General features: G+C 36.9%; 1 protein-coding gene across 1 annotated transcript in view; it reads right to left on the bottom strand.

Moving 5' to 3' along the window:
* Nucleotides 1-284: 284 nt before the first annotated feature.
* Nucleotides 285-16390, bottom strand: part of Rasef (RAS and EF-hand domain containing) — a 65953-nt gene continuing 49847 nt past the window's right edge. Inside the window, exons 13-17 of the mRNA XM_034503693.2 lie at nt 13307-13388; nt 12026-12140; nt 9050-9169; nt 5793-5869; nt 285-495 (exon numbers count right to left, since the gene is read on the bottom strand). Of these exons, the coding sequence (XP_034359584.1) occupies nt 390-495; nt 5793-5869; nt 9050-9169; nt 12026-12140; nt 13307-13388 (500 nt within the window). The 3' untranslated portion in view covers nt 285-389. The remainder of the gene's footprint in view (nt 496-5792; nt 5870-9049; nt 9170-12025; nt 12141-13306; nt 13389-16390) is intronic.

The following is a 16390-nucleotide window of genomic DNA, read 5'->3' as shown; positions in this document are numbered from 1 at the left end:
TACAAATAAAGTATTATACTCTTTTGTCCAAAATTTTAAGTAAACACTGTCATAGGTTAACTACAAACTACAGGTTTTCTTCTAAAGCAATTTTATAAGTGGTTTCTCGATAGTTTTGATCTGAGAATGTTATTTTATTTCACTATATCATATTAAAAACACTAACACATTTTTCTCTTAGTTATCTATAGGGCCAAAAAGCCCAAATGTCTCTCTGAGATAAAGCAAAGCAAGCCTGAGGTTGCTGAGAACAGGGAGGAGCAGCACAATTTGGCAGGCTGTGATTCTTAGGAGGCCAGTGTCATACGATGCACAGTGTCTTTGAGAGCCACTGTCTCACAATCAGTAATCTGGAAGCAAGGACTTTGTGAACTAAGGACAGCTGGGCTTTAGCCATTGCAACAGTTCTTCATCTGCAGTGACTTTCTGGAAGTAGAACCAGCCAGACTGGTGATGGATCTGCTGTCGTCATCCTCTGTCCTTTTCTTCACTTCCCTGGGAAATGGGAGAAAAGGATCACAACAAAAGGAAGCTACTTAGAAAACCCCAATTTAGGGTTGGCAAGCTTGTGCAACAAGTACTTTTACTTCCTGAGACACTTTGCTAGCCCAAGCACCTATTTTAGTTCCACAAAAAGAATTTTTGGACATACATTATACAACTTAGATAAGTAACAGGAATATTTATGTTCTGTATATGCTATTCATAGCCTAGACCTATATACACCAAGATGTATATGTAGAGAGGTAGGTGAAGCAAGGCCATGAAGATCGTTGGGCACATGGGAGCAGCCTGGACTTTATACTTTACATAAAGAGCAAGGTGGAGACTATGAGCCAAACTAGAAATTGCAGTTCTAGTTATAAAGATTATTTTAGCGCTAGGGCATAGCTCAGTTGTGGAAATCATGTGCAGCCCACACAAGGTCCAATCCAGCACTGTGAGAAAAAAAAATGGAAAAGCAAAATCAGGCAACCAAAGGAACACATGTACAGTGACTGAAGAGTGCAGAGTAAATGGAGATGGAGGAAATCTGAGCACAAACATTTGCCTCCACGGTGAAAACTGTAATACTCAGCCCAATTCAAGGAGTGAAGAGAATAAAGGATAGTTTTAGCAGACATACAAACACCAATCAATCAAGAGTTCTCTGGCATCAAAGTCAAGTAAAGATCAAACTGTGTGACTAGGCTTTAACTGCAGCTCTGCATTATGGCTCCAAGTTATATACTTAACATTATTACATATAATGTTAAATTCAAAGCTGGTCTTATTAACTTAATATCTTATTGAGGATAAGCTGGCCTCCAGATTCTTAAATCTACCAAAGAGGCAGGCATATGCTATGTTGAGGACACACTGATAATAAAACTAGAAGTCCAAACCAGATCATAATGCAATAAAACTTACAACAACGAAAAACCCCAGTGACTCATAAGAAGTCATCTGATTTAATAGCCTAAGAGCCTACAAAAACAGCTATGACCTAACTGTCACATGATTGAGATGACCCTTCCATCAAAATGTCTTGGCCCACTAGTTGTCTTTAAAGACATTTCTGTATGTAAGAGCCTTACCCATGTATGTTTGTACACCCTATGCCTGTTGCCAGTGAAGACCAGAAAAGGACATTAGCTTCCCTGTAACTAGAGTTACAGAGAGTTGTAAAATACCATATGGATACCAATAATTGAAGCCAGGTCCTCTGAAAGAGCAGCAATGTTCCTAACCAATGAACCATTTTCCAGCCTTGCACACCAGTTGTTTTAAGTAAGTAAATCTGGTGTCTAAACTGCACTGGAGTTCACATAGGCACTGACAAACATCAATGGCTTTTCCATCTTTATACAATAAAAATGAATTTAGCCTCTAGTTTGGATATGACTAAGGACTTTAACCATGTGATTTACTACGGCCCCTTAAGACAACTGAGCACTGGTGACTATACTATTTAATAGAATGCAGGCTATTACAGAAACATGTAGACTTCTGGAAGGGACTTTGAGGCCACGTATCCAGTCCTCATTTTCATTTTACAGATTAGAGATGTCTATAGTAAAGCAGAGATGTGTGGATAACATCAGAACTCGAGGACTACACAGTGCTCCATATAAGAAAAGATGTTGAGAGACAATGAGTGGTTCAGAAGCATAGCACCTTTCACACGAGCCTTAGATCTTAAGTTTGATCCTCAGAATCCAGTTAAAAGTGAAAGGAGAGAGCCAACTCTACACATGTACACATGTGCATGCTCACACTCACAAACATATCACATACATACACACGCACACACACACAAACACACAGAAGCATGTGTGCATGGCACATGATGATGATGAAGATAAAACTTTTTTTTAATGAGCTTTGGAGTCTCACTTTACTATTCTCTTTTAGTATGTAGGCAGCATCTTGTTGCTTTGATCATCATAACAATACCCACAAGTATAAGGACAATGCCAATTCTTGTTAAGCCTAGGCCCAGCAATTCTGTAAGATCTGTGGGTTCTTTCCTACCCGTATGTGTTCCAGAAGCTGCGTCTTCCCACCCAGGCATCAATATAAAGACTATCATTTTTAAAAGTTACAATCTACTACCTGGAATGAGTTAAATGCAAATATTGTATTTTGTTGAAATTTCCCCTTCACTAAATGTAACTTGTTTAGACAAAAGAGTTGCTGCTCCCAATGTTCTCAAAGCACACAGTCATCATTTTGGCTTAATAGATAAAAGTATGGAAATGGCTACTTTCTGCCACATGTAACATTAGCTCTGACCAAAACAAAACAAAAATCCACATGTTCGGAAGACTGTGCTTAAATATCCCAGTTGCTGCCTATTCTAGGTTATATGTAATGTCATGAGGCTTTGCTTTAAGCAGATATTTTCATTGGCTGAGGTGGGAGTCAAAATTATTCAATTATACCAAGTCTGAGCCCAGGACACCTTCTGTTCATTGCTACAAACAGATGTTCCTTGGACCTCTTGAAGACCTGAGGCTTGTTTCTTAATTATTTCAAGACAGGGTATCTCATCTATTTCAAGACCAAACTCCAAACATTCTGTAGATAGGAGTGTGACTTACTTAGTGCTATAAACCCCAGTCACTAATTAAAACATAGCAAGAAAAACCAGAAGGTCAGTTTTCACACTAATGACTCTTACACAAATTAAAAATAATCAGAAAAAGAACTGCATGCAGAAAACTATGTATTTGTTTGTCTGTAATTAGATATTAATGTTTTTATTTAGATTTTGTGAGGGTTTTTTTTGGATTTGGTAGATATAATAATTCCTTTATTACAGAAAAAAATCATGTTTCCATTAGTGGCAGATTGTCTTAGTTAGAGTTTCTATTGCTGTTATAAAACATCATGACCAAGAGTAACTTGAAAAGTAAAGGGTTTATTTTAGCTTATAATTCCACAATATAGTCTATCATTTAAGGAAGCCATAGGAGGAAACTGAAGGCCATGAAGGAAGCAGGAGCCATGGAGAAACACTGCTCACTGTCTTGCTTCCCATGTTTCAACTTGCTTTCTTATCCACCCCAGACTACTTGTCCAGGATTAGCACCACAGAGTGGGCTGTGCCCCCCCCCCCACTTCAGTCACTAATCAAGACAATGCTCAACATGCTTGCTTACCAGGCAATCTATGGAGGCTTTTTCCTGGTTGTGTTGTTCTCTTCCCAGAGTTTTTTGTCAAGTTGACAAAAAAAAAAAAAAAAAAAGCAAAGCCTAGGGAGACTGTCCAAGACCTCTTTGTCAACTTAAAACACAACCACACTACTGTTAACTCATAACTTTTCTTATTTATCCCCCAAATCTCAATATTAGCATAACAACATGAAACATTACAACCTTTAAAATTCTAAAGTTTTTAAATTCAAGCATTTTTTAAATTAAGTCTCTTTAGCACATATTTCAAAATTCAAAGTTTCTCAAAAAATGTCCAGTCTCTCTAAAATTCGAAAGTCTCCAACTGTAGAATCCTGTGTGGTGGAGTGCAGATTCACAGGATGGTTCATAGTCTGAGGCCAACTCTGTGCTGAAGCTGCTTCTGCCTTTGATGGTCACTCCAATGGTACTGGCATCTCTAAAGTGCTGGGTCTGCAGCAACTGGGCTGCATTTTCAGCAACAGACTCTCCTTGGCTTTCTGTGGGGACTCTGACACTGCTACATGATACTGAACCTCAACTTCTGTCCAGGACCCCAATAGTCTCAGGGTTTCTACTGCATCTGAGGGAGCACCTTCACCAATAGCCTCACTTGGCTTCTCATCACACCAAGCCTCAACTGCTCTCCGTGACCCTTTCATGCCTTAAGAAAAAGTAGCACCTCAGAGACATAATCCCATGTGGTTGTCAGCATGAGATACAGCCTCCCCTGGCAACATACCAGAGAGTCTATGTGCAAACCCAGAAGATTTCACCGTAATACTAGTCTTTTATTTGTCATCACTAACTTATCAGCTCAAGCTAACAATGTTGAAAGGCCCCAAAAGGCAAAAGTTTCATTTTAGTGCTTCTGGTCTCTTGTTAATGACAGTGCCAGCTGACCAGAATTATATGTTCTCCATTCAAAATATCATATGAACAGGCATGTTAGAGTCTTGGAAGAACTCTGAAACTTCCCTCTGAAACTTCACAGTCAAGATCCTATCATCTGAATTACCTTCCACTTTGCCTTCCAAGCTCTTACAGAAAAGTGTTAAGTTTTGAAGATCAAAAGCTTTTCCATTCTTTTTCATAGTCCTCCACAAAATAATATGGTCAGGTCTGTACCAGCAATAGTTCAGTCTTTGGTACAAATTTCTCTTAGTTAGGGTTTCAATTGCTATGACACAATTACCAAATGGAATGTTTGGAGAAAAGAATTTATTTTATCTTATAGTTCCACACCACCATCTATCATGGGATTCAGAACAAAAGCTGGAGACAGAAAAGCTAAAGCAGATGCAATGGGGGAAAGCAGCTTATTGGCTGTCTTTTCATGGCTTGCTCAGTCTGCTTTCTTATATAACACAGGGCCTAATGCCCAGAGGTGGTAGCACACATATTGGTACCAAATCAATTATTAATAAAGAAAATTTCCCAGAGGTTTGCCCACAGATCAATCTAGTGGGAGTCTTGTCTCAGTTAAGGTTCTGTCTTCTCATATAACAACAACTTATGTTAAGTTGACAAAAACCTAACCAGGACACACACCAAACAAAATTAATAAATCAGGGAGATAGTACTGTCACATCTAGGAACACTTGAAGAACTGACATGCACATTTTTTATACAAGTCTTCTAATGATGAATTTTTCTCTAATCCACATGCTAAAATGTTACATATTCTCCACAACACTGCTTTCTTCTAATAATTACATGGTGAGCAATTCAGAGAGTGATTCTAACTGGTATAATATGCAATTTGAGGTTTGGGTTTTCTATACTCTATTTGATCAGCAAAATGTCCTAATATATAGTTAGATTAATAACTATTATTATTACTGTTGTATTTATATTTTGGTTTCAGGAGATGATTCTATTAGTCAATTATTACCCTTCTTGGTGATACTTTGAGAAAAGTTTAAAAATATTGCACTGCATCTCATTTCTGTGGTAGGAAAATATTTACACAATGTTCACTATGAACAAGCAAAATTATTAGATTTTATAATAGACACATGTACTGTTTTCCTTACCATGACTGACAGAACTATGTTCGGCAGCAGTTTGACATATCCATTAAGTAAGTGAAAATAGTGATTTGCACTGAGATTTCTAAACACAAGCAAACATTACCTAGCAAGATGGAGAACAGCTTCCACCACGTTGGAGCCATCTTTGGCACTTGTTTCACAGAATAATGCCCCATAGGTCTGTAGAAAAGAAGCACACACAATCCAGTGAAGGCTTGGATAAAATTTTCTCAAATTTGTTATTACATTAAAAACGTTTTTTAACCCAAGCACGGAGACATACACCTTTAGTCCCGCCACATGAGAGGTAAAGACAGCCTGATCTCTGAAGGCCAGCCTGGTCTACAGATCAAGTTATGAGACTGTCAGTGTTACACCGAAAAAAATGCTTGTTTTGAAAAATGGCAGTAAGTGCGTGTGTGTGTGTGTGTGTGTGTGTGTGTGTGTGTGTGTGAAGAATGCTAAGGGTAACAGCAAAGAAAAGTAAGCTCCAGAGTTTCAAGACTTATAAACAACAAAAAATCACTCTGTCCACATGTAGTAGAACGTGCCTAAAGTACCAGTACTAGAAAGATGGAAGCAGACATTCAATAAGACCCTGTCACAAACAGACAGACAAAAGCAAAAGGCAGACAAAAAGTCTACACAGAATAATTCTAGGAATACTTCCTAATCAGGGGATTTCTATTTTACATTTAAAAAAAAAAAAACAAAATGTCATTTTGAGGGTATTTATTTATAATAATAAAGCAATATTCTGTTTAAATAATTTGAGACAGATAAAAATAACAGATTAACGTATATTTAATTTGGGAATTAAATATCAAAAGAGTGTTTCGGTATTAGATCCATTGTAACTACTAGGATTGCAGTGACTACATAGCGATATCTGGTCTCAGTGCAGGGACTGAGGGGGAGGATGCATTTGCTTGCTCCAGTGGCTAAGGCTTCATCCTTCACACTCTAAGCCTCTCCCAGCAGAGCTCCTATGTTGCTGCAGTGAAATGTTGCCATCCATAGACAACTCCCGGTGGTTGCCCACGTATAGTTGCTTATGTTACTCCATTGCTTATAACCTTTAAATGACTGTCTTTTTTGTTCAGTTATTGTATTTATTTACATTCCAAATGTTGCTCCCCTTCCCAGTCCTCCCTCCTTGAGTTTTTCATCCCATGCCCCATCCCCTTTGCTTCTGAGAGGGTACTGAGATAATATTCAAGTGCTTTTCTTTAGTAATTGCTAAGTTGCTCCTAATTCTAAAAAGTATCTATCAGGTCTTCCTGCCATAAAACCTCACAGGGTTTTGTACTTGCAGCAATTCCAACAGTTATTTGTGTATGCTATTATAAACCAAGATGAAGACAAATTCTTTTAGTAAAGGACAATAAGGGATACTATAGCCTTGGATGAAGAGTCAATATTAACACAAAATTCAAGGGAAAGATTTGGTAACTACTCTGTAGCACTTAGAAAAGTTGGCAATAAAAAAAGATTCTACCAGGTTTATACAAGCAAACTGACAGGAAAAGCTATACAATTCACAAATGCACTTGTAGTAGAAACAACACTGGTGATGGTTAAGGATGACAGGGATGACAGGAAGAAGTAAATTAAATCTGGAGGATGACAGGATTCAGTCACAGGATGCATGAGGGAACAAGTTGAAAACACAAACTGGAGCTAGCAAACGCCAAGCACAGATCCTAGGCCTGAAAGAGGTTAGGTGGAAAACCTCAGTTGTAGGAACTAAAGAAGTAAGATCATATTAAGGAACAAAACGAATAAATTTTGTAGATAAAAAGATTGTTTCTGAGAGTAAAAAATAGAGGCAGAAGATTTTCTCATAGGTGAGGACTGTTTCCAACAAGTAGAATATACAGGATGAGAAACCTCTCTAATATAGTGAACTACATGGGAGTAAGAGCTGTGTCCAAAACTGCGAATGACACAGGATAAAGAACTTCTCCAACACAATGAACTACATAGAGAAAAAGTAATTTCTCAAACATGAGAAACTGGAGAGGAGAGGAGAGGATAACTGTCTAAACTCAATGAAGTACACAGGTATGAACTGTTCCTAAAACAGCCACCTACACAATGTGAGGACTATGTGTAACACAGTGAATGACTCGACATCATCTCCAACTAAGGGTAAAACATAGGGTTGAAGACTGTCCAGCACAATGAAGTACACAGGGGCAAAGGTTATGTCCAAAACAATGAACTATACAGGCATAAGGACTGTTTCCAATTTGGTATACAACACAGGAGAGGAACGATGCAGCACGGTGAGCTACATCAAGTAAAGACTGCCTCCATCAAAGTATAATACACTGGGGTGAGGACTATGTCTAACACTGTGAGCTACATACACACACACAAACACACAGACACAGACACACACACACACACACACACAACCACATACACACATTCACTCAGTGAAGGAAGACCCCAATATAATGCAATTCAGAGTAGTGGAGTAGTATGGCCTTTGATTTATTCAGCTCTGTGTGTGTGTGTGTGTGTGTGTGTGTGTGTGTGTGTGTGTGTGTGTAATGAAGTGTTTCCCATAGTATTTATCTTCTGTGTCTAGTTTTTATGTTTGTCACATTTAGCTTTCATTTCTTATTACCTAATACACACTTCTTTACCTTCTCATAATTATTTGCCCCTATGAGCTCTTGGGTTTGATGACAGAAGTGACTAGCATCATCAAATCACATTTCCATCAGGCAATCTTGTTTGGTTCTATTGCATGGCTTTCTACTATGAGTCAGAACAGTCAAGAACACAAATCGTCTTTCAACAATGATAGCAATAACAGGCTAACAATGCACACATTAGCATTCAAAGTACAAATGTACCTCATTCTCTGGACAAATCCAGAGCTGCAAACAATTTTAGTTAATTCCTACCAAGTACAATTCTTTAAGAAAAGAACCAAGCCTTCACATTCCTTTCCATCGGCCAAGATACTGCTACACTTCTATCACTGGCACGACAACTCTTCATAGCCAGTCACATCCACTAAAAAAAATTTTCTTTTCTATGGGATTCCTAGACTAGGGAAAGAGTCCCACAGCCAGCAGCATCTATCAAAAATAAAAAAGTGGGAAACATTTTTCCTGATCTTGATAAATTTCAAACACTTGGAAAACAGTAATAGGGTGGGTCAATTGTCCTTCCTGTGAGTGCCTAATTACAGTTAATCAGAATTAGGGAAATCTGTTGGTAAGAAGGTGAAATGCCCTAGCAGACAGAATATTGATTTGTCAAAGGCTTAAGAGTTTGCCCCTGGTTCTGAGAACAATGAGCTACCGTAACATTGCCTCATTTGGGACAATTCCTGATTCTTACCATGGCCAGTTTTTCTCCAAGATATGCTGAAATACACTTTTGTTTCTCTGCAGTAGCAACATCACGAAGATCAGCCTTGTTTCCTACTAACATGACTGGAATAGTTTTGTGGGTTCCATCCTGCCAGCAAGGAAAATAAGTGGAAATACATCAAACACTGAACCAACTATGGTATGGTGCTGTGACAATGGTACCAGTAGCTGCCGTTGTCCAGTTGCCTTTACTATTCATAATCATTTACAGTTGTAGAACGAAATTGATAGCTATTTTCATTGTATGTGTCTTAGTGCTCATTTAAAAATTAAATTGCTTAAATTTAAGCTAATGTTCTTAAAACCCAGCATGCTTTGAAGCACAATCACCCTTCTTCCTCATTCACAACTATAAATTATGAAATTCAAAGAGGTGAAATAAGAATATGTAAAGCTGAAGGTTTGGGTCCAAAGTGATTATACTGCCACACTTAGGAAATATTCCATTCCTGGATAATAAAAAAAAGTAAAGTGTACAAGAACAGTTTGTTGTACAATACACAGTGTACAGTGTACTATAATCACTCTATAACTCAATGGCATGACCACAGAATTCTGTTCAGGTGGAATGTCCACAGAATATTGGGAGACAGTCTCTCCTTAAAACAATGGTCATTCTACATCAATGGCTTTATCCCATGTGCAAATTGTAGATAATTCTTCATGTATCCTAAAATAAAACTGGGTTCAAAGTTCCACACATACTTGTCTAATTTACAAAGAGAAATACTCTTAGATATCAATCCTCTTAAGTCATAGATTCCAAAACCACTCAGTATGTGCAGACTTCCACAAGATAACAGAACCCTCAGAGGAGCCAGAGGCCCACTTCTGGAGGTGAAGACCTCATAGGCCATATTTTATCTTGTCGTGCTACAATATAATTAAAGATGGATACACATGACAGAACAGAAACACAAGCTTCAGGTTCATAGTCAGGATAAGCAGCAGTCCTACCACCCACAAACACACTGGAATTAAACTGAAGTACTTAAATGGCATGGTCACTCAATTGGGTATGTTCCTCATACAGGGTCAAGACAATAGGCCAAACAGAAGACTGTATTTGACTTTGGATCTTTGACTTCACACATATAAATATATTTAATGCAAAGGGCAGCACATGTGTACATGGCCCTCCTCCATACTTGTTCAACATGTTCAGATGCTTATGAACTATGTTTTTTGGTGATCTCCTCGGAATTCACAATGATTACAAACCAATAATTAGTCACACTAGGCAAGGAGCTGAGTGTCTAAATGAATGTCTAACGTCTTATAAACAGAATGTAGCACCCCTTCAAGTACTGACTTAAACACTGCTTTCTCCGTGAAGGCTCCTTGGTCCTGCTGCCTCTTCACATGCCTGGACTCCACCCTATTTACTCTCCCACAATCCCTGTCCCTTTTTGTCCTGCCACTTCCTTACTACACTTTTACTTTAGCCAGCTGTCTTCACCATGTCTGCCACTAGCAATGGCACCACTCTTTTTAACTAATTAATAGGGACTCATGTAATTCCAATGCCTCATCTTGGAACAAGCTATTTCTTGCCATTCTTTTTCTGCAGTGAGATCCAAATGCAATGTGACACCTACCTTCTCTCTTGTAAAAATTATAGGATCTCATCTACTTTTCTTCCTTTGCGGACCCCAGGAAAAGGGCTATGGAGGGCTGAAAAGCTCACTTACAATACACACATGCAGTGCCTCACATAATGGAAGGACGTTTTCCTCTTTGGCTGCCTTGCCTTTTCTGCCATAGCGATTTTCTGAACATGTCCTTCAGCATATACAAGGTCGGAAAACAGAGACTAAGTCCCAAATATTAATGATAAAATATTGTTCAGAGTACTCAGTGCTGTAGCCCACTGTGTTCTTCTCAATAGCAGGATGCCCTCTTGCTCATTCCTTAGGCTTTCTTTAGTTTCATCCAGGCAAGTACTATTCATTTGTAGCTCACTCTTGTCAATGTTAAGTGTGAGCTCCTTTTTATCTTTACATACTAGTATGATGAACACAAGCCAGTGCCATATATTTTCGATGCCTCAGGGTTCTCATAATATGTAAAATTTGTTTCTTTTTGTCTCATTTTTTCAGATGTTATAGAAATAATGTAATATATGGGTAATTTTATCAAGTAAAATATTACAGAATTTATAGTGACTTTGAAGATAGGTACTCTGGTAGAAGAAAGGACATATTTATGTTTCACCATCTAAGAATTATTCCAATCATACAATATCTTTTCCATTAATTCTGTATTCAGGAAGAGAATATTAATCCACAGGCACACTTGAGATCATACAACACTTGCCTCCAGGCGTGACTCTGACTTAATATGTTTAAAATACAAGTGATTTCTTTACTTGGGAAGTTGTATTTACCACTCGTTTATATTTTCAAGAAAGTACCCTGTTGTTTTTATGCTCATTAGTAACACTTATTGGTATACTTCTTATTTTAAAAAATTCTTACTATGAAACTATATCATATGGAAGGTCCTAAGTGGAGACACAGCCATCTTGACACTGAAGTCCCCCAATATCAATTCATATTTCTAACGTATCTGTGATGTCTAAAAATCCCATATCAAAACAAAAATAAGGTCAGCTTTTGATCTCAGCTTTCTAACATTCCAGTGGTCTCTCAGCTGTTTATAAAATTCCTATCATATGTACATCCAACTAAATTACTATCATGTTTGCTTTCTTAGCTACCGGTGTTTCCACTTCATTACACAAGGTTTCTATATTTTATTAGCAAAGAACCCAGAAGTTGTGTTCAGAAGCTACTTGAAGGAGTATCTTCAACTTTAGAAAAGTCCCTGGGAAGCGATAAGGTTGCAGAGATCACTGGCTCCTAGTCACCCAGCACAAAGCTGGATTTCTTGACAGTTCATGACTCCTTTGCAGAGTTTTCTCTTTCTTTGTTATACTTCTTACCTCAACCATATCCACCCATTCTCGTACGTTAAGAAAGCTTTTTTCACAAGTCACATCGTACAGCAGTAAGACACCATCTGCTTTCCGGAAGTAAGACTTGGCGATACTTCTAAATCTGGAAAAGACAAAACAGAATCTCAATGCCATCCTGCCATCTTGTCATTCCTGTGCACTTCTTCTCTACTATGCCTTTTAGTCTTTAGTTTCTATAACCAATTCCAACAAATAAAGCCTTAGTAATAAACATTACTCATGAACTTCATTAAGAGCACTGAAGAAGCTATTTCTCCACCAGATAATCCTAAGAATGTCTCCCAACCCCTATCTTTAGCCACAACAATTCCAAGAGCACACTGAAAACAAAATTCAACCTAGAAACCAGATACCAGACAGGTGGAGAACCAAAGCTGCTTCAAAATGAGGCAGTGAGTGGCTGAAAAAGAAATCTAATATTGAGCAATGACCTTCACATGCACATGTGTACATGTGTTTATACACATACCCCAAAATACAAATGGTCGAACTTCTAGATGCTAATAATAAACTGAAAGGGCTTGAGTGGGTTTTGCGACTGTTTTGTTTTTTACATGAAAGGACATAATTTATTAAAGGGCCGATAGAGAGGAACCTGGATATAAGTTGAACCATGCCTGTAGCCTATCTCCAAAAGGCTAAAAGAGGGAAAAGCAGTGCAGTGAAATCTGTAGTGACCAAGAGCAGGAATAGGCTTCCCAAATTCATCACTGAATCTTAGCAAAATACACAGAGTATGGTAGAGACACAGGAATCTCAAATACTCACTGCATACTTGAATAAATTTTGACCCACAGAGAATAAGATAGAATTAAAACTTGTGCTTCATACTTATGGGCAAAAATTTTAAGCTATGGAATCACCAGAGTGTGTCTGTCACTTATCTGGTGTTATTACCCTTCAATCAAGGATATTTAACAGTCTCCTCCGCTATCATTTGTTGCTTCAAAAATAGGTACACCTCAACATGACACTGCATTCAGAAATGCTGACTCCTCTCCACAGTGAAGTGTGATGTCCAAACCAATCATCATCTCAGTGGAAGTTCAAACAACCTCTTTTCAGACAAATGATACATACATATGGGAGTAGATATTGAAATGAGGAGCTTTATTATTACTTATATGCCTTATAATTATAAATACAATATCTTAATGCACAGCAATATATTGTGAATAATAATAGTATAGCCAACCCTGAGGCTTGCCTTTGTATTCTTTAATCCAAAACATTATGAAAAGCACTTGCCTTTCTTGCCCAGCTGTATCCCAAAGCTGAAGAACTGTTTGTTCACCATCTACAATCAGAGTTTTCATTTGGAAATCAACTCCTGAAACACAAATACAGGTAACTCTTTAAGTTTGTGACTTAGATGATAGGAAAACTAAAGCCAAAGCCAAAGTAGAAAATAATACACTTGGCTTTCAAAGACTGAAGTTCAAATAAGTTAGATTACACGTATACATATAGATGTGCTATCTAAAGCCAGGCTGATTCAAGGAAGAGCTGGCTCTATGGAATAGAGAATACTCATTTATTTTTTCCAAGATGATTAAAATCAGATCCATATGTGTGCATGCAAAACTGAATGTATCTGTATGCACATGCATATATGTTACATGTGTTCTATTTATATATTTTTAAGTATATGCATGCATACAACATTGTATTTATATGTACATGGATGCTCACATGTGACCATTACATACATAGAAACATGTATATTTATATACATATGTATGCAGAGAGCTATGTATCACACACATACATATGTATGTCAGGTCTCTAGCAACCAGAGCAATATTTTAGTTTTTTTATGAATTAAAATAAGGTAGATTTTCAGTTTTGTTATCTCAGAGTTTATCAGAGAATTATAAATTAACAAATGTGCCCAATGTGATGATGTCAATTTGTTTCATTTCTCATTGTCTAAATAACTCTTCAGATGAAGAAAAACAAACAATAATGTGTTTCAAACCCCTTCTACTGATTATTTTATAAATTTGGAAACAAGAATACTAAAATTTTCATTTTTTATTAGTTCCTTGTGTAGCTTTGGTACCAGAACAATAGTGGCAAGAATTAAAAAATGCTTCTTCAGTTGCTATTTTGCACAATAATTTGAACAGTATTTGTGTTAATTCTTTAAAGATCTGGTAAAATTCTTTGCTTAATCTTCATGACCCTGCATTATTTGTGCTTGGGAGATTAAAATTGCTACTATTTCACTAGGGGCTATAGGCCTTGTCAAATTGTTTATTTCATCTTTATTTAACTATGGTAGATTATATAAATAAAAATATTCATCCATTTCTTTTATGCTTTTCCAGTTTGGTAAAATACAAATTTTTATTTTATTTTTCCTTTTTAAGTTTTAAAATGTTTACTGATTATTATTTGATTTGTAGATACATATATACATATTTTTTCTCAACCTATTGGCCATGACTCCATTGAGAGCCCAATGACCCTTTCACATGATCATACATCAAATATCCTGCATACCAGATATTTACATTACAATTCATAATAGCAAAATTAAATTTATGAGGTAAAAAAAATAAATTTATGGTTGTAGTCATGACAACATGGTCAACTGTGTTAAAAGGTTGCAGCATTAAGAAAGTTGAAAGTCACTAATGTAGAAGACTGCTAATAGATTCAAACTATCACCCAGTACAAAAGGAACTTTCAGGAAAAGGAACAGGAAAGGGCTTTCCAAAGAATACATCAATAAAACAGTCATTAACCAACAATTAATAAATAGGACCTCACAAAAACTTTTCTACTATAAGAACACTATCATTTTAACCCACACATTGGTTAAAAAAAATTCTTACCTATTATATATCTGATAAACGATTAACATCTAGAATATTTAAAGAACTAGAAAAAAACTGAACATCAAGAAATCAATTCAATTAAAATACAGAATACAGAATGAAGTGGATAGTTCTCAAAAGATGAAACACAAATGGCTGAGAAGCCTTTAAAAGACATGTCCAATATCCTTGGTCATCTAGAAATAGTAAAAAAAGAACTACTTTGAGATTTCATCTTTCCTAGTCAGAATGATCAAGACAAATACAATAAATAACAGAGCTAATATTGGTGAGAAAACAGGGAAAGGAGACACTTATTCATTGCTGGTAGCAGTCCAAACTTGTACAGCCACTATGGAAATCAGTGTAGTAGTTCCTCAGAAAGCTGGGACTAGATCTACCTCAAGATACAGCTATAACATTATGAGGCACAAAACGAAAACACGCTATGTCCTACCTACAGAGATAGTTGTTCATCCCTGTTCTTTGCTACTCTAATCATAATAGCAGAAATTATAATAGAAATTGGAAACAGGCCAGATGTCTACCATCCAAGAAATAGATAATAAACATGACATACATTTATATAATGAAATATTACTTTCAAAGGCAAGTAGCTAGAGCTAGAATAAGAGCATCCTGAGCAAGGTAACCCAGGCCCCCCAAATATATCCCACATCTTCCCTTATATGTGCCTATTAGCTCTTATGCTTTCAATATGCTATAAAAAGGCAATAAAATTACTCTTGATGACATATTGCTACACTAACAGATAAGTGTTTATGCTAACCACACCAGAGAAGATTCTTCTTAGAGTCGATGGGAATTAACACAGAGACTTACAAGTGGACAAGGTACAGCAAGTGAAAGATTTTGGAACACTCAGTCCATAAATAGATCAAGGCTCAGTAATCTATGTAAAAGAGGTGGCAAAAAAAATTGAGCCAGATTAGATGGATGACTCTAAGGAGTTTTGTCTTCCAGAGACAACAGAACTGATGAACATATGAACTGACAGAGATTATGTTAGCATGCACAGTTTCAAGTCAGATGGGGTTCCAGGACTGAGGAAAATTGGACATGGGGTCCTATCCCTAACAAAGAAGATATTTGCAATTGATACCTTGTGTCAAAAGGAAAATCCTTTTTCTACAATGGCATGTCACTGGGTATATTAACCACACACTAGGGCAGGCTCCATGCTCAGGCATAGCAAACTAACACAATTAAACTCCATGGTTTGGATGGGAGAACTTTTTGGTTTGGTTTGTTATATTTTTTTGTGTCTTGTTTCTTCTTTGTTTTGCTGTTCTTTTTTCTTCCTTTTTTATTTTTAAAGTGGATTCTGTTTTTGAAAGAGAGAGAACATGAAGTTCGGTGGGTGGAGATATGGAAGTATCTGGGAGATAAGTGAGGGAGCCAACATGATCAAAATAGATTGTGCACAAAATTTAATTAAAAAGTGTTTATAAAGGACTCAAAAAAGAAAAAAGGAATGAAAAAGAAATAA

This window comes from Arvicanthis niloticus, chromosome 5, assembly GCF_011762505.2.
Source record: "Arvicanthis niloticus isolate mArvNil1 chromosome 5, mArvNil1.pat.X, whole genome shotgun sequence".
NCBI lineage: Eukaryota > Metazoa > Chordata > Mammalia > Rodentia > Muridae > Arvicanthis > Arvicanthis niloticus.
The sequence above is the reverse complement of the archived record's forward strand: the minus strand, read 5'-3'. Positions and strand labels throughout refer to the sequence as shown.